At 41.1% G+C, this 19843-nt stretch overlaps 2 protein-coding genes across 2 annotated transcripts in view; both read left to right on the top strand.

Moving 5' to 3' along the window:
* Nucleotides 1-19209, top strand: part of LOC147602642 (pentatricopeptide repeat-containing protein At3g16610-like) — a 255088-nt gene extending 235879 nt beyond the window's left edge. Inside the window, exon 2 of the mRNA XM_086797505.1 lies at nt 19127-19209. The gene's annotated coding sequence lies outside the window, so the exon portion shown is untranslated. The remainder of the gene's footprint in view (nt 1-19126) is intronic.
* On the top strand, nt 15874-18924 carry LOC147602643 (pentatricopeptide repeat-containing protein At2g33680-like). The gene has a single exon (XM_086797506.1). It carries the CDS (start codon nt 16094-16096, stop codon nt 18362-18364), a length of 2271 nt encoding a protein of 756 aa, XP_086653632.1. The 5' UTR covers nt 15874-16093; the 3' UTR covers nt 18365-18924.
* Nucleotides 19210-19843: the final 634 nt, after the last annotated feature.

Genomic DNA, 19843 nt, shown 5'->3' with positions numbered 1-19843 from the left:
ATGCTTTTATATTGTAATCATTACAAACAAGGCCATGAAACCACACTTATATCATCTTTAACTCAATAAAATATGGCAGAAATAAATCAATGCGAGATGCAAAACTCTTAAACCCTGCAAATCCAACAACTCACATTAGAAAATCTGGTCTCCTTAGCCCAAAATAAGACCAAACAAGGGTCAAAATTGTTAAGGGTGTGATAAGACCATCCCTTTAGTGCTTTTACTATCATGGACCACATAATATAGTAGATTGCCCTATCTAGAACACCACGTCTCTAGCTATTGACACTTTGAAACCCCTATATGAGCAATGTGCATCACACCACTTGTTTAAAGATTGTCCAAAACTAAACACAACAAAACAAGAGAGAATAGAAGTTTCACCACTTAGCATTGTTAGTGTGTAGAATGAACGGTTAACCACCATACCATTGAATATGCTAACACAATTGCAAGCTAAGGTGCGAACCAAAACAAAATTTGCCAACGCTAAAACTTCAAAATGGGTAAAGGAAAATTTTATACCATATCGAATCAATGAGGATCCAAAACTAAAATATAAATCCCAAAAATAAAAATAAGAACGAAAGGTAGACAAACAAGCCTCGAACCAACCCAAAGCTCAACCACAGAAAAGGGATCTAGAAACTAAAGGTAGACAAACAAGCCTCGAACCAACCCAAAGCTCAACCACAGAAAAGGGATCTAGAAACTCAAAAACCAAATAAAACCGAGGACAAGAAAAAGCTAGAGGTTGAAACAAGGCTCAAATAAGGATAGGAAAATCAAAATAATATCATCAAAGGGACTCAAGTCAACTCAAAATGCATGAACATCCACTACACAAGAAACATCACAACTTATATGTGAAACTATTGATGTTGATAACAAAAAACAAGTTCCTTTTTTGCTAACAAACAAAGAGACTAAGATGTAAGTGCTACATGGAGAGACACAAACAAAAACCTAAAACAAAACTCGATCACGTGCTCGAGTGGGTCACTCATAAATATGTAAGCATAGCACGTGGGTTCAACAAAGGGATTTTTCAAATCCCCTTTTTACACATTTTTTACATACAAAAGGGTATCATTTGAAGGGGGTATTCACAGGTTGAATAGAAAAAGGGTATGTTTTATTCATGAAAAATTCATAGATAAGGGATTTTTAAAATAGGCCTTGAACACACATGATACAGAGGGTTTACTTATTATAGTGAACCCCCCGAGATCATGTGTCACCATATGGGAAAACAAGGGGTTAGATTCACACACATGCTTTCAACTAAATGAAGAAGAATTAACTCTCCAACTAATAATTCTGAGAGTGAAACATGGGAGAGCATGGTGAGACTAGTTGATTGGTGCATCAAGTCACACGTTGATTCCACCCCAATGACTTCTCAAAGATTCACACAAGAGAAACAAGACCAAACTGAGGATTATCAATTTCCCTTTGAAAATGAGCTAGATTTTCCAAATGAAACTCAACCTTTGAGACAAGGTGATTGGAGAGAACTCAAGGTGTTGTACAGAGGCAAAACAATGTCAATGGCTTGTTGCAAAACAAGCTGAAAGGTGTTGTACAGAGGCAAAACAATGTCAATGGCTTGTTGCAATGATAAGCTGAAAGAAAATGAAACCAAAAGTGTCCATGAAAATGAGACATAGATGTCAACACAACCAATGGGAAGGGGTAAATAGTTGTATACATCTTTGTACACAATAATAACCTTCAAACCCTTGATCAGCCTTTGATGCATACATGTAGACTTGAAAATGCTTTAAGAGAATATGAGCCAAGGGAAAAAAAGCAAATGAATAAATTTGAAAGTGAATGGGAGTCAATAACCAAAACATCTATGCTACCTCTTAAGGATCCAGTCAACATTTTGCTAGATTTTCGAGTGGGCAAAAACATTCAATGTAAACAAGCAGTTGATTAGCCTCAACACTACTCCACAACACCACTTTCAAAAGAATTTGGGAATCTTTAAGCCAACCTCTACTCACTCCTAGAAAAATGAATGTGCTAGATGATGATGGCCAAGACCTTAAAGTCTTGGGTTATTTCTCACATACAATTCTTACTTAGGATGATAGCATCGAGTGTGAATTTCAAGTTACCCTTGAGGAGTTAGAGGAGATTATCCTTGGTGATTGGTTGGTCAACACCTAGTAATCCATTGATGAAAGCAAACAAACAATCCTTGGTGATTGGTTGGTCAACACCTAGTAATCCATTGATGAAAGCAAACAAACAATCCTCTTGAAGACCCTTGAAAGCAAACAAACAATCCTCTTGGAGACCCTTGAAACATCCTCTACATTTGATCTTACATCAACCAAATGAGCCCTTTCCTAAAAGTGAGACTGTAGAGTCTTAACACCTCTTGCCAAAGGCTAAACGACTGAAAGCTCAATAAATTAAAGCTTTAGAACCTAAGAATTTAGAACCTGAACCATTAGAATGGATTCTTAGAATATAAATTGTCTTTGAAATGAGCTTAGGACTCCAAACCATCCAATCTCAAATATATCCTTACAGGTAACACAATCTCATACCATATGAACTATGGCGTTGTGTAGGGGAGCCAAGCTTATAGGCTCATGAATGGATTTTGTGGACTAACATTCAAGGTATGCCATGTCTAGGATCTTTTGAATGCACAGTTTATGTGGATGAAATAACACTCAATTCTCTTTATGACCTTGTTTGAAAGCACCAATTAGCCTCTACATCAGAAGCCACTCTTGGTAAATATTCACCCTATCCATCAAATATCCTTTGTGATGAACTCTCTAAATTAGTCATATCCTCAAATATAATTTGGAATCCTCACACTGGAAATCTCCATGAAGGTGCCCATTTTTTTCCTTCAAAACTCAGAGAGAGTAAAGGCCACATCTTGTGAAGGAAATGCCTCCTAGAATACAACCACTATGTCTAAAGAACCTCTTCTACAAGTGTTGCCAACAAAACAACAAGATCTAAAGCACAAAACCTCGTCTACAACAACTGCTCCTAGAGAGACAGCAGTTCTTGATCACCACTAGTGGCAATCGGGAACTGTCTAACAAAGTAAACAAGGATGAAAAGTCTGTGAAAAGGAAAAATCCTTGATCAACATCACCAACAAAAGAATTCCTCACACCAAGGGAACCTCATCATCAATAGCCCCTCTATTTCCACCTCCATAACCCTTGACAATAGCAACCAAGATTATCACTATAGCCGACAAAGGAAAAGGCTTGGTGACCTCATCAATGACAACCCCTCTTCCTAAAGTCCTTAAGTCTACAATAACAAAAGAGATCCAACTCCCAATTAGATCTAGTAAAATCCAAGACATAGCCTCAGCATCGACAACCCCTCCTCTATTGAAGACCCCAACCTTGTAATCAATGTTACCAAAACCCATAACTAAGGCCTTGCCAAATCATATCAAAACAAGTACAAAAGCTTCAATTCCAGCAAGGAAAGCTTGTTCTTTGCCACCATATCAAGATATTTCCAAAGCATCAAAAGGTGGGTGAAAAAATGACTACTTCAAGCATAATAATTATATGAGGGTAGCAATCCTATTTGGCTACCTAGTCAGACCAAACAACATTCACATGGAGAAATTCAAAGGTTTGACAAGAAGAAGAAAATACGACAACTCAACCGTGGTATCTAAAGCAATTACACAAGAAGGTGCTAGTAAAAGAAGTGTGGATTCTAAAGGCCAAATTGCAAGCCCAAGGATATCATGAAGGTGCAACAAAAGTTTGGATCCCAAAAAGGCAAACCATGCTCCTAAAGAAATAGCAGTATGCACCCAAGAAGAAGTTTGTACTACCAAAACGGAGACCACATCAATAAAGGTACCATGCTCAATATCCAATAATTCACCAAATATGGGTACCCATAAGCGTGTTTCAATCTCAAGGATACTATGAGAGAAATACTATCATACACGTGCCTAAAGCTATCAAGATTAATCAAGTTTCATCATCATCTTCATCAACACAGAGTACCCAAAAGAATAATATGGTGTGGAGACCAAAGCAAAAATAGCCTAACCACATGGACAACACTACCTTCCCACACCACCAAGAAGAATTGCCTCTCACTTCATCCAATGAAGGAATGCAATTAGAGATGTCTCCATGGATCATCTACATGAACCCACTCTTTGAACCAACAATTGTTGTAGTTGTAGAAGCTTAGTGGGTAGACACAAGAACCTACTCTCCTAAAAATGGAGGTAGCCACAAGAACCTATTACTTAAATGGTGGTAAAACAAATACCAAGAAGCCATAAGAAGCACTACCTATAAGATAGAATGCCACAAGAACCTCCCACAAACACCATCTAATAAATCATCATCAAAAGCAAAGGTCAAAGACATGCTGCCAAGAAGAAAGATCAGCATAAAGGGTCACACTAGACTCATGGGTGTCCAACTCCTAACAATGAAATACTTCAAAGGTAAAATGATAAAGGACAAGTAATGGATTCAAAGAATTTTCACCACCATGATTCCATCTACAATCAAAGGAAGCAGCTGCTCAGTGATGAGTACACTTTTACTCACCCACTGGTGGAAACCTCGTCATCATCAACACCTTCAAGGTACATCTCTAGATGGGGGGACCATGGTGGGTGTATGCCTAACCCGTGGTACAACCCATCTCCTAGAATTCCTTAATGTTTAGCCTTACCAACAACATTAGCCAATAAACTCGTTCAAATACCCTCTATACAAATGGCTCCATAACCTTACAAAACGACTACATTCTCTTAATCCTCTCCAAATGTTTTAACAAACCGCTTCAATTAAAGTTCAAAGAGTCAACTTTTTTATACTTCATGATGGTATATCAGCTTGACCCCAATGGTCAAAGATCTCTTGATTATTCTTAATAGATAAAAAGCACATGGGAAGTAAAGCAGGTCAAGTCAGCACAAAATCCTCTCGTAGCCTACAAGGAACACATTAACCTACAAGATATGCGCATAAGGGATTGCTTGTTAATGCACCTCTAGCTCCTCTTATTCCATTGTTAACAGCCATAAAATATCTACTAATCTTAATAAACATTGTAACCGTGCATGTGATTTCCAAAAAAAAAAGGAAAAAAAGAAAAACAAGAAACAATCACATGCACTAGCCCCCACCCCCATTAGGACCCCATATATTTTATTAACTTTTTCATTTACTAACTAGCTTCTTCATCCCTTTGGAGGATCAATGACATGGAACAACACGGGTGCCTGCTCGGCCACAGTTTAAGTGTGTGTGAATGCTTATGCCCATGTATATAAGATAATTTCTCTCATAAAGCAAGAACACACTCCCATTATTTAATTAAGCTTTCCCTCTTGCTAATCCTCTCTCGAATCTTCTCTCTAATGCATGCTAGTAAGTGTGTGAGTGATTTTATGTGAGAGGAGGGAGTAATGCCCATAGTGCAACATGACGGTGTGACAACACTCGTGGGAGAAGGAGAATTCTAAGCACGGTGGTTTGGCGACCTCAAGGGTTATGAGCTCGACCATTGGAAAGATCCGTGGTTCCCTCGTTGTTGATCATCATCATCAAGTGGTGTGTGTGTGTGTGTGTGTGTGTGTGTGTGTGTGTGTGTGTGTGTGTGTGTGTGTGTGTGTGTGTGTGTTTGAATTGTACTAAAAGTAAACCTCTCCCAACAAGGAGGTTCCATCGATCAAACCCCTTTCAGAGATAATTTGAGATGGTTTTGTGTGTGTGTGAGAGAGTGTGTGTGTGTGTGTATGTGTAAGTTGTACTAAAAATATTGAGAATAAAAACATCTCCCATCAGTGGAACCCCCTTGGGTGATGATTTGAGACAGTTGTTTGTGTGTGAGCATTTGTCTCGATGTGATAAAAATCGAAGTCAATACATTCTAATTCTTGTGCTTCTATTGCAGTGAAGATGAGAAGAGGTACCAATAGAGTTTCCCATCCATCAAGAGGTCATAGGAGAAAAAATGCAAAGTAGGTTATGGAGGGTGATGTTGAGACTTCTTGTGATCCAATTGTCTCCGAAGTAGTGGTTACATTTTTGGCAACGCCCACATTAGAGTTGGTAGTGGTATCTTCTAACTTATAGCAAGCTGTACCAAGAGAGGATTAAGGAATTCCCACTAAAAAGGATCCTCCAAAAGGCAATGATGTAGAAGAGGTGATTCTTGAGAGTGTGGTAGGGGAAAAAGGTGCAAAAACTATCAACTCATTGATTATTGAACCTAATTCTCAAACAACTTTGATTCCATTGTGTCACTGCATTGTGAATCCTATTGTTAGGCAATTAAGAAAAGACCTCTCAAATATGAAACGAGATTTTGAGAGAATAGGGTATAGTTTCTCAAAGGGTGCGGGAAATGCTATCAATGTTGAGTTTAAGGCCAAGATAAGTGGTCATGAGGACTAGGGATTTTTGTCTAACAAAATGTTCTTTGTATGGGAGGGAAATCATAAAACTGCATCATGGTTGGAGTGCGAAATCATAAAACTGCATCATGGTTGGAGTGCGAAACACACTTGCAGCATGACAAGATGCATCATTTTGTTATCTCAAGAGAGCATTAGAGAGGTCTTTGAGCATGACGACAGTAAACACATAAGAGTGCTTGCTCAATTTATTATGGTGGAGGCTAAGGAAGAGATACAAGTGCTTGTGGAAGCTTAACCTATAAGTTGTTTGCTACTCTCTTTGATTCTTGTAAATAGTTTGAATATAAGTCGCTTGCCACTCTCTTTGATTCTTGTAAATAGTTTGAATATAAGTCACTTTCCACCCTCTTTGATTCTTGCAAATGGTTTGAATAATATAAGTCGCTTTCCACCCTCTTTGATTCTTGCTACTCTCTTTGATTCTTGCAAATAGGCTAAGTCAGCCGTTGAATATGTTTTTGTTTTGACTGTAGAGGTTAAATGAGGAGGCCATTGTGGTGACCTAATCTCAAGGATTACCTAATCTTTGATTCTTGTAAATAGGCTAAGTCAGCCGTTGAATATGTTTTTGTTTTGACTGTAGAGGTTAAATGAGGAGGCCATTGTGGTGACCTAATCTCAAGGATTACCTATTTCATGTGAGTAATTTGGTTCATTATGATCCCACAACTCCGATGGAGGGATTTACGAATGACGAAAAGAAAAGTATTAAGTTGGTGCATCAAAGAGAAATTAGTCAAGAAAGACGTGTTTAGTATCTTTCGACACAGGCCATTTTGGCAAGGATGGTTTTCTCAGTAAGTTTATGCATCTCTTTAGTATTGCATGTGGGTTTGCCAAATATATGTATTGAGAGCTTCCTTGTCTTGTTGTTGGTAGGGAAAGTGGAGTTCTGAGTATGAAGCTCAATGTAAGAAGCTTCTCGATAGCTTGTTAAAGGAAGAAAGAGATGCAAAGATGACACAACTCAAAAAGACTGTCACTTCTCCTTTTATACGTTGTATGATGCCGGTGAGTTTCAAGATCCATATCTTTTTTATTGCAAGAATTATTATGAGTGCCTTGCACTAGAAAAATGTGTGTTTGATCTTGTAGATGCTTTCTATTGTTATAAATCTAGCTCATGGGCCTGAATGGTTTGATTTTCTATGGGGGTTTCTTTTTGGGGACCCTTTGGCTAGAATCATAGAAGGGAAGCTTTATCAAATCTATGAGTTGTGAGAAGAGTTTTCAGCTCTAGACTTTTTGCATTTTGGGCTACAACAAGAATAGGAGATCCTTTAGGATGCCCTCTGTGACCATCCAATCATTGAGTGGATTTCTAAGGAGGTTTACGTGGAGCATGTCCTTGCAGAGACCACAAGGCTACTAGAGAAGGTCATTTCAATGGCTGCTATGGAGGCTCTTATCATTCTTCCTGAAGAGCCAAAGCTCAAGCTGTTTTTTCAAGACATTAGAGTTCAACATAAGGGAGATTTGTTTAAGCTATTTGAATTGTCTATTATGGTGTTTATTCTTCCATCCAAATAAATTACCATCATTAATGCAAGATGTCGCTCGATTTACAGGTGCGAATTTAGCTTCCTTACGTATGCTGTATTGCTTTCTTGTGTAGTACTAATAGCGAGATTTTTTATTTTTATAAAATGTATGTTACTAGGTTCTTTCTGCATTTGTTGGTGGTTCAACAAAAATTGCCAGCTCTGTTTTATTGATATGCAAAGCATGGATAGTGCTTTCCCCTGCTTCTACACTTCTCCTATATTTCGTGAGAACAAGTCGCCACAAGGGCACATTATTCTCATAGATTGGGAGAGGAAACATTGTCCATGGTGGATAGACATGACACCTAGGACTTGTTTTGAGGAGGAGAGGGCTCTCTACGAGAGACACAAGAGAGAGTGCAAGTGGGATTCAAGAACCTCGGCGGGGGCGAGATGGATGAATTGCAATATAAGAGCCTAGAAGAGGAGCAAAGAAGGATTACAAAGAAGCAAAAAGACAAAGCTACTATGGGGAAGAAGAACAGAACAAATAAAGGTGGTTGCCCAAAGAACTCAACCCTAAGGCACCAAGTCAAGTATATTTGGTTTGCATCTTTTTTTCTAGAATTATGCTTTGCTTGTGTGTAATTGAATTCGTGGTATTCTTTGGTTGGGGGCTAGAGTAAGATAGTGATGTTTTTCTGGAGACAAATAGTGTTGTTGTGATGGACAATGTGGAGAAGATATACATGCCTTTGAGGTCTATGGAGGACCATTCCTATCCATGTCCTCATAGGGAGAGGGTGAAGGTTTGGTGCCATGACTACATTTCACTCGCTAGGGAGATTCTAGAAAAGAAGTTTGTACAAGGATTTTTAGAGCTGTAAGATTCTTTGTTGGCTTGCGCGATGACAGGAGGGTAGGATGAAGAATGGTAAGCCCGTTCCATGGAGTGTGAATATTTGCATCATTGACCTCCCCATAGGTTCACCCACTACCTCCCAAGGTGTAGTTCCCACAAGGAATATATTGACCAATGAGCATATTACCACCGCTTTGGGTGTAGCAGCATCCCACCATGGATGATTATGGTTGGACATTGGTGGTGTGCTCTTCTCATAGTATATGGCAAGTGGAGCACATAGCTTCAAGAATGAAGCTAGAGGAGGTAGTCTAAAGGTGTGTATTCTTGTTTCCATTAATCAATTGGAAATTAATATTCCTCTTGTTGGATTTCAATGCATTCTTTTTGGATTTAGTTGGATGGCTCAAACCATGGACCTTGTTGGCATGGTAGATAAGATCACGTTAGGCGTAAAGGTGACATTTGGATTCCTCATGCTTTCCACTTTTTTTCATCTTTTGAGATGAATTAACATAATTCTTGTTGTGGATTGTATGTTCTCCTTGTTCTATGTGTAGTAATAATGCAATGACATGGGAGCTGTGTGTGGTTTAGGCTTGTACATTTTAGGTCGTTTTGTTGCGTAGGCATGGAAAGAGGTGCCCTTGCTATTTATGCCAGTTGGCAGTGAGATGTTGCTACTAGACTCCATTTGAGTCTTGATTCATACATTCTATCGCACTTCTTGCCATCGTCAATGTGTTGCAAGAAGGAGAATAGAGGATATCTTGGCATGGAGTTGTGTAGAAGAGTGTCTCCTTTCTCCTTATGATTATTGAGCTTCTTTGCCCCTGTTGTTGTTGGAGGAACTATGCTAGAAATAGGAGCAGGAATAGGGCCGACATTGAGAGCAGCTTTATTGATTGGTCACCCTTGCTTGGCTATAGAGGTCGATGAGGAGATCTATAGCAGGCACTTGGATCCTTTGGTGGCATCACACTATGCAAAGAAGGTTATGCCGCTATCAATTTTGGGGGCTTCTCAAGATGTGGAAGAGGATGACTTCAATTTGGACTTGCTAAAAAGCTGGTACACATCTAAAACATTATCTCTTTAGGCTTGTAGAACTTTTTGCTCGAGTCTTTGTCACATTTTGATTTCTTTGTATATTGAATGAAAAGATGCAGGGGAGAAGAGAGCTTGAGCTCTTGCAAGCACACACACACTTACAAAACCCTAAAAGAGAACACACAAGGTGAGAGGCTGAAAATCTTCTTCTTCTTGACACAACACTCAACACACCATATACAAAGATAAGAGTACACACACTATGAAAAGGTACTCAACTGAACCCAACTAAATGAGTTGGCGCTATAACTATGCCAGTCTCTAGAATGGCTGTCACACAGCCTGTCATCCCATTAGCTGCATATCACCCATGATCTCACCAACCGTGATAGTGGTGTAAGTGTGGGGCCTATCCCCCAGGCGGGTCATCAGTGTCCACCGCCTTACTAGATGAGCTCGATATCTCAACACTCCCCCTCGAGCTCAACTCCATCTCATGTACACCAAGCGAAGCCCTGAATCTGCGGAGCTTCTCTGTACCCAATGCTTTGGTGAAGATGTCAGCAACGTGATCCTGTGTGCTGACATAAACAAGGTCAACGTCTCCTGCCAAAACCTTCTCTCTGACAAAAAGGTAGTGGACCTCTATATGCTTCATGCGAGCATGAAAAACAGGGTTCCTGGCCAACTGTATACTGTTAATGTTGTCACAGAAAATGACAACTTGTCTATCCACTGATAGACCCAAATTTGCAAGTAGCTTTCTCAACCAAGCTACCTCACATGCTGCCATAGTAGCACCTCTATACTCGGCCTCTGTAGTACTGGATAGAGCAACCGTCGTCGGCTGCTTCTTGCTGCTCCAAGTCACAGAAGCAGCGCTCCCCAAAGAAAACATGAAGCCACTAGTAGATCTTCTATCTGAGATACTACCAGCCCAATCAACATCTGTGTACCCATGTACACATATCTCTATCCCAGTTTCATAAAATAGTCCACAATGCAAAGTAGACCTCACATACCTCAGTATGCGTTTCAATACAGCCAGATGCGGCTTTCGAGGAACTTGCATAAATTGACTCACCACCTAATAGCATAGCTCAAATCGGGCCTGGTGATCGTCATGTAGATCAAGCTTCCTACTATGCGCCTATACATAGTAGGATCCTCCAAAATCTCTCCTAAATCTGCACTCAACTTGCCATTCTAATCCAATGGCACTTAGATAGGCTTACAGCCTGTCATACCATACTTGGACAACATGTCCAAGCCATACTGTCTCTGCAGTAATCCAATACCATGTGGTGACCTAATCACCTCAATGCCCAAGAAATATCTGAGCTCCCCCAGATTTTTCATCTCAAACTTCTGTCTAAGCAAGATCTTTACATCAAAGATCTCTGCATCATGGCCCCCCCCCCCCCGTAATGATCAGGTCATCTACATAGATGACAACAAGCACAACCCCTCTATCACTATGTCTCACATACAACAAGAAATCTGCATTGGCTACATGAAAGCCAATGGTGACAAGATATTCAGAAATCTTGTCAGACCATGCTCTTGGTGCTTGTTTTAAGCCATATAAGGCTTTCTTCAACCTGCAAACATGCTCGGGGTGACTCACATCCTCATAACCAGGTGGCTGCAACATATACACCTCTTCCTACAAATCCCCATGCAAGAATGCATTGTTTACATCCATCTGATGTAAAGACCATTGCTTTGACGCAGCCACTGCTATCACAACTCTCATTGTTGCCATCTTGGCAACTGGGCTGAAAGTTCCCTCATCATAATCAATGCCATATGTCTGCGTATATCCTTTGGCTACCAATCTAGCCTTGTACATGCTTATGCTTCCATCATAACTGTTATGTTTTACTTTGTACACCCACTTATATCCAATGGCTTTCTTGCCTTCAGGCAATTGCACTAAATCCCAAGTCTCATTTCCATATAGTGCATCCATCTCCTCATCCATAGCTTTCTCCCAACACACATTTCCAACAGCCTCATCAATGCATGTGGGCTCTATAACCTGCATAACTTTTGCCATGTATACATAGTGATGTGCCACATAACCATCATAAGTAAACCTCTACACAGGATTCTTCACTCTTCTAGATCTTCGCAGCTTTGCATTCATGGCTTCCAAAGCCTTCTTTACACCATGTGTTCTCATAGCTGGTATCCCAAGATCCTCATCAAGGCTCGTCTCTGAGAGCCACTAGACTCTCCATCAACATGAGAATGCCTTGCAGAAATGTCAGGCACACTAAGGGGCTTAATCACTACTCTCCTGGTCCACTCAAAGACTATGATTTCTGACTTGCATTCTGTGCAACCACATTTCCACTCACATCAGCCCCAACAACTTCTTTTTCAACAGTATACCAGCTGCTCATCTCATCAAAAACAACATCCTTGCTTACCCTCAACTCACGTGTAGCACGGTGATAACACCTGTATCCCTTTTGCTCAAGGGAATATCCAATAAACACACATTTTTCAACTTTTAGATCCAGCTTAGTTCTCAGCTCATCTGGCACATGCACATATACAATGCATCCAAAGACTTTTAGATGAGACAAATCGGGTTTTTTGCCAGTAAACCTCTTCTCTGGAGTTACATCATGTATGGCTATAGTTGGAGTCCTGTTCATGATGTAAACTGCTGTAGAAACAGCCTCAGCCCAATAGATATGCAGCATATTCTTCTCTCCCATCAATGCTCGCACAATCTCAGCAATGTGCCTGTTTTTTTGCTCAGCAACTCCATTTTGCTGCGGAGTGTATCTGCATGTAAACTGTCTCCGAATACCATTCTTCTTCAAAAATTCAGAGAACTCGTTGGAGAAGTACTCTCCCCCTCCATCTGACCTTAGGCACTTTACATATTTTCCTGTTTGTTTTTCAACCATAACTCTGAAATTCTAAAAGTGAGTGAACACCTCACCCTTCTCCTTCATGAAGTATACCCACACTTTCCTTGTGTGGTCATCAATAAATGTCACATAATACCTGCAGCATCCCATAGACATGGTCTTCGTAGGACCCCATACATCTGAATGCACAACATCTAGTGCATTTCTGCTCACATTTCTGTCACGTGGAAATACATGCTTTTTTTGTTTTCCAAATTGGCATGCTTCACATATTTTCTACATACCTTCAACTTTAAACTTTGGCAGCCCTGTCACAATTCCTTTAGTCTGCATAGACTTCATTCTCTGCACATTCACATGTCTAATTCTTTTATGCCAAATGTCTGTGTCTGTAACAATTCCTGAACCATTTGCAAACATTGCAGCACGCACTTCAGGCATGTTTACATTCAATGTAAACATTCTGCCCACTTTGTTGCCTTTTGCAACCAACCTGCACTTGTCTTTAAAGTCTTCAACATAACAATGCCTTTAAAGTCTTCAACATAACAACCATTAGGGTTAAACCAAACCCTGCTCAATCATCTGGCCAATTGAAACCAGATTCTTTGTTGTTATGTTCGGAACATGAAGTACATCTGCAAGGTACTTCACTTTGCCATCCTCCATAGACAATAGCACATCTTCAACATGGGCAATTGGATGAGCAGTGTCATCCCTATTTCCACAAAACCTGGTCTTTCAAGGTTTTTCATCTCCTTGAACCACTCCCCACATGTGGTTCGAAGCACCTGAATCAACGTACCATACATATCATCTTTATGTGCTACTTCAACATTTTCAGACATGGCATTAACAACATGCTGCATAACAAATAACTTTTCATTATCCTCATTATTTCTGCTTGAGGATGCATAGTTGTTTTGCTGCAATTTTCCATTTTACATGTCAGCTTGCTTCTTATAACAATCTGCCTGCACATGTCTAGGCTTACCACAATAAAAGCATCCACGTGTATCATTATACTGCCTTTGCCAATTTCCATGACCTCTTTGACTCCCCCTGCCTCTGAATTGGCCTGCGTGTTATTGTTGTTGTAAATTTTGGGACTGTTGTTGTTGTGCTGCTGTTGGCCATAATTCTGATTACCTGTTCGGCCACCTCCTTGACCGCGTCCACGGCCTCCTCTACCTCGTCCTCTTCCTGAACTTGTGTAGAAGGCTTATTGCTCTGAACTGTTTTTGTTTTGTGAAGACCAAGCTCTTCTCTTCTATAATCAACATAGACACCAAATCTGTGAAATTGGGAATATTTTCCCGAGTCTAAATAGACGTCTTGAACGCCTTGTATTGTGGCCCGAGACCACGTAGACAGGCAAGGGATTCCACAATACCCTTTATCTTCAATGCATAGTCATTCACAGACATACTCATTTTCTCCATAGTATGAAGTTCATTCTTCAACTGTATCTTTCGTGCCTTGGTATTCGTTTCATAGAGTTTTACCAAGGTGTCCCACGCCTCCTTGGGGGACTTGGCATCCTGTATGTGCCCAATCATGGTGTCCTGTATACTGATATAAAGCCAATACATAACTTTTCTAGCTCCTTGGTTCTAATTCTTGAACTCTTTCACATCTGCAGCAGTTGGATTGATCTCTGGTATCTCCGGTGCCTCTTCATGCTCACCTTCTATGTAGTCCTAATAACCCTTTCCCATCCAGGAAATTCGTCAACCTGAACCTCCAAGCATGGAAGTTGTTTTTATTAAGTTTCTCAGCAACAATCTGGTTTATGCCATCATTTGACATCTTGCCAGACACACAAATTTACCAGAAACAACACTCTTGTTTGTCCTGCACAAACTGCTGTATTTTCTACAGCGGTACTGTACTACACTCAAATGTCACAACAACCAGTGACCTCAATGTGCATACATACACCTAATGGAAACTGTTTGACCTCCTTGCAGCACACACAATGTCTGCACAAGCAATCTGTCTTCCTGCAGTTCTTAAAACAGAGTTCTGCAGAGAATCGATGACTTACCCGCAATGCTCGAAATCGCCCGCTTTCTAAAAAACAGAGGTCCTAAAGTGCCCGAAACGCGTTTTTAGCCCAAAAATATTAGTCCGATTGGACAGTATAGTTGCCCTATAGCTTTACTCCCGCGAAGAAAGCTCCTTAATCAGAGATCATTTGCCGGTACCTCCCGTAGAGCTCCCGACAAGGGTGTAGTCACCAACACAAATAGGGAAGAGTAGATGAAGCTCTTACCCTCGTACCGCTTCTTGTGCTTCTCTTGCTTGCACCTCAGCCCTTAGCATGAACCAGGCTCTGATACCATGAAAAGATGCAGGGGAGAAGAGAGCTTGAGCTCTTGCAAGCACACACACACTCACAAAACCCTAAAAGAGAACACACAAGGTGAGAGGCTGAAAATCTTCTTCTTCACACAACACTCAACACACCATATACAAAGATAAGAGTACACACACTATGAAACAGTACTCAACCAAATACATACTAGGGTTCTCTATAGTGTGAACCCTAGTAAATAAGCTGGCGCTATAACTATGCCTGTCTCTAGAATGGCTGTCACACAGCCTGTCATCCCACTGGCCGCATATCACCCATGATCTCACCAACCATGCCAGTGGTGTAAGTGTGGGCCTATCCCCCAGGCGGGTCATCAGTGTCCACCGCCTCACTAGATGAGCTCGATATCTCAACATTGAATGTGGCGCACTACTGTAAAAAGAGATTTGCCTTGTTATGTAGAGTGTATGGTATAGGACATGTCGGTTGACCCACTCTACAATCGTTGATTGAGAGAGTGTGCAAGTGGTAAGCTGCATTATGTTGATGACATTGCGGAGGATGTTTGGTTATTTGTTTTGGTATATGGTTTTGTTCTAGGTTGCTTGATGATATTATGCGGACTCTATGGTTTTGATTGTGATCATCTTCTGGCTTCATTAGATTTGCTTTCGGATATTTGTTTCTACTTGCCATATCAAATTATGCAAGGTATGCATCGTGGTTGGAATACCTTGCTCTCAATAACTCTTTATCATGCAAACATAAGATCTTTTTTTCTATACTCTCCTCTCTCTTGCTCTCTCTTATGTAGCATTGTTCGTCGGTCTCTCTCGCTTTCCCTCGTGTGTAGGTGGGTTTGTTTAAAAGAAGAAATTTTGCTTTAGAGAAATTGTGCTTGAGATGTGGGTGCAAAATACTTCGTGCGATGCTGCACCTGGCTGTGTAGCGTGGCAATTTATGCGATGGTAGGGTGCCCCCTACTACCACCTCCTCTTGTAGGGTGGGAGGATACGATGGAGGGTGGTGATGAGGAGGAAAGGGAGTAGCCTTTGCTGTATGCCTCATCCTGTGCCTCTTTGGCAGCGTGCAGCGTGCTTGCCTTTCGCGGATGACAAACCTGTCCAGTTCTTGGACGTGTTTTCAGGGACTGCTCTCATCAATGCACACGCAAAGTGTGGGAGATTGCAGGATGCACGCAGAGTGTTTAATGCAATGCGTGAGCAGAATGTGATATCATGGACAGCCATCATCTCAGCATACGCCAAACATAAGGAGTTTGGGGAGGCTTTTCTCCTCTTTGAAAGGTTGCTATTGTCAGGTGTGGCTCCTGACAAGGTTACTTTTATGGTCCTCCTGAAAGCCTGCGTTAGCCTTGTAGCTTTAGAACTCGGCAAACAGGTTCATGCCCACATCATTAGAAGCAGCCTCAACTGTAACATCTTTGTTGGGAACAGCCTAATCGACATGTATGCAAAATGTGGGAGCATAGGGGAAGCCCATCAACTGTTTGAAAAGTTGCATGATCTTGACTGTGATGTTGTGTCGTGGACAACACTCATTGCAGGTTATGCACAGGAAGGGCTTGGCCAAGAAGCTCTGGATCTGTTTCAGCGAATGATAATGGAGGGCATTCAGCCCAATAATGTTACGTTTGTCAGTATTCTCAAAGCATGTGCAAGCTCGTTGGCCCTGGAACATGGGAAAATGATCCACACCCACCTCATTGGTGGCAACTTCGAGGCAGATCTCAATGTTGGAAATGTCCTGGTCGATATGTATGCAAAATGTGGCAGCATTGATCATGCACGTCAAGCATTCAGTACACTGCAGGAAAGAGATGTGGTCTCCTGGACTACAATGATTGCAGGGTATGCCCATGGAGGGCTCACTGAAGAGGCCATGGTGCTTTTTAAACAGATGCAACAAGAAGGCATAGAGCCTGATGATTATATTTTTGTTAACAGCGTACAAGTATGTGCGAAACTTATGGACGAGGAACAAGGCAAACAGGTTCATGTCCACCTCATCAACAGGGGCAGTGAGCCAGACGCTTACCTGGTGAGCAGCCTAATTTGCATGTATGCAGAATGTGGGAACATAAGGTTTGCATGCAAGGTGTTTGATGGAATATCTGAACAGTATCTTAATACTGTCCTTTGGAATGCTATGATTGCAGGGTATGTTCGACATGCCGATGGCGAGGAAGTCAGAAAACTTTTCAAGGAAATGCAAGCAAAATGTTTCCTGCCCGACAATGTCACATTTTTGGGCATGCTGAAAAGTTGTTCAGATCTGAAACAAGGGAAGCAGTTACATGTACAGATTACTGAAGGTGGCCATAGGTCAGATGTACACTTACAGAATGCACTTATTGACATGTATACTTGTTGTGGGTGTTTACAACGTGCACGCGAGTTGTTTGACAAAATGCATGACCGCGATCTGGTGTCGTGGAATACAGTAATTGCTGGACATACACAGCTTGAACTTTTTGAGGAGGCTTTTGTGCTGTTTCAACAGATGCAACTAGTAGGTCTGAAACCCGACAATCTCACGTTTTCTAGTATTCTCAAAGCCTGTGCAGGCCTGGCAGCATTGGATTATGGTAAGCAAGTCCATAGACTCATTATTCATCAGTGCAACTTGGAAGTAAATGTTTATGTCAAGAGCGCCCTTGTTGACATGTATGCAAAATGTGGGAGCCTAGAGGAGGCATATCTGGTCTTCAAAGAGATGCATGAGCGAAACATTGTCTCATGGAATGCCATGATTGCAGGATATGCCCAGCAGGGTCTTGGTGTGGATGCTTTGAGACTCTTTAGGCAGATGCAGGAAGATAATATGAAGCCAGATTCTGTCACCTTTGTTGCGGTTCTTTATGCGTGCAGCCACTCAGGCCTTGTAAGCGAAGCACATAATTATTTTAGGTTAATGAGTCAGGCATTCAACATCATACCCACAAGGGATCACTATGCATGTATGGTGGATATTTTGGGTCGTGCTGGGCTTTTGGATGAGGCAATTGATGCTATCAACCACATGTCTACACAACCTGATGCTGCAGTATGGATGACCTTGTTGGGTGCTTGTAGAAACCATGGCAACGTTGATCTTGGTAGACATGCTTTTGATCGTGTGTTGAAATTAAACCCTGAATGTTCTGGGGCATATATACTACTATCAATCCTCTATGGTGCTGCTGGCAGGTGGGACGAGTTGGCAAACCTACAGGTTACTGAAAACATTGGAAATAGATGGATGGAGGCAACTGATGAGGCGCCCGTGTTCTTGACTTGATTGAAAAGCCAACCACAAAGTTTGACTTTTTATGTTCCACATCAAAGACTATCAATTCCGTGGGGGCTTAATCTGTCAAGGAGATGGATGAGCTACATGTTGTCCGATGGCATCTGTCGCATGCAATGCCTACAAGTATGCATTAGCACAACAATAAGGCCAGACAACATTGTGTTGGTAAGGAGGGGCTCTTGGGTGCAGAATTGCACAGCCTCAGGTAGTTGGAGTGCTGCAGCAAAGCGATGAATGCAAATAAGCGTGGCAATGCACATTTGGGCCAGCCTTCAGCCTTAGAACTTGCTGGGCACTTCAGCAAGCAGCTGTCCGCAGTGACATGCTTGGCTCCCATGTTTGTACTTCTTGGGGGCAACCTTGAGCGGGTCACCCGAAGCATTGTTGTAGACGACAGTCAGCAGGACAGTTGATTGCAGCTATTTGTGGTTTCTACTATTTCTGGTTATCAAAGTGCAAGTGGTAGATGTAGAGCTTGCTTCATAAGAGAGAATTGCTGATGTCTGAAAGACAAATAAAAGACTTTCTCACTAGAGATATTGTTACTATTATTGTGAGATGTGCAGATAATATTCTCCTATTGTCAGGTGTGGATACTAATTTATGCATGCTCCGCATACATATTCAACCATTCCCTCTTCATTCATATGAGGAAGCTCATCATGCACTTGTACCTCCGACCTCATACATGGAAGACATCATGTATCCTAGTGGTAGAAGGAAGTCCTCAGGTTAGAAGGAAGTCCTCAGGTTGTCCTTGCATTGTTGGAAGAGTGCTTGTATTCTTTCCACCTCTTCCTTTGCACTAGGATTGACTCCATCTTGCTTGAAAACCACCATTGGCAAGTTCACCTTACATTATCTCCAAAAACATCTCCACGTATGAGAATAAGATCTGCATGATCTTGGATGTACCACCACCCATCAACTACAAGGGGGGTGTAAAGATTCATGGGGCACATATTATAGAAAATTCATCATACATACAAGAAGATTCATCTTCTTGTATATTGTATATATCAGGCCATTGTATAAGTTGGTGTAAAAGCCTAGTGATTATCTTCAAATGGATAGATGAAGGCCAATGGGCATACAAAAAACTTAAAAAGGCATTAGTGAGCGCACTCACCTTGAGATCCCCCAACAGGATGCTATTTTCCATGTGCATATCAATGCTGAAAACAGGAAGCTATTTTCCATGTGCATATCAATGCTTCAACATTGATATTGGATTAGTGAGCGCACCCATCCGTCCTTTTGTTGGGAAATTGGAGTTAAGTGTTTCTATGTTCTTAGTATTTCCATGATGAGTTTCCATGGACAGTTTTGTATCATCCAGACTTCATTTGTGACCTTTTCTTAGTATTTCCATGATGAGTTTCCATGGACAGTTTTGTATCATCCAGACTTCATTTGTGACCTTTTCTAGGCATCAACTTAATGGTATCGTGAACGTAATTTCACAAT

This window comes from Cibotium barometz, chromosome 66 (assembly GCF_041138505.1).
Source record: "Cibotium barometz isolate CiBa-2024 chromosome 66, ASM4113850v1, whole genome shotgun sequence".
Taxonomy (NCBI): domain Eukaryota; kingdom Viridiplantae; phylum Streptophyta; class Polypodiopsida; order Cyatheales; family Cibotiaceae; genus Cibotium; species Cibotium barometz.
Note: the sequence above shows the minus strand (reverse complement) of the source record. Positions and strands in the feature narration are given on the sequence as shown.

Bases quoted from the DNA above. Each gene is read 5' to 3' on its own strand.
- LOC147602643 (XM_086797506.1), top strand. From the start codon at position 16,094: ATGAGGAGGAAAGGGAGTAGCCTTTGCTGTATGCCTCATCCTGTGCCT.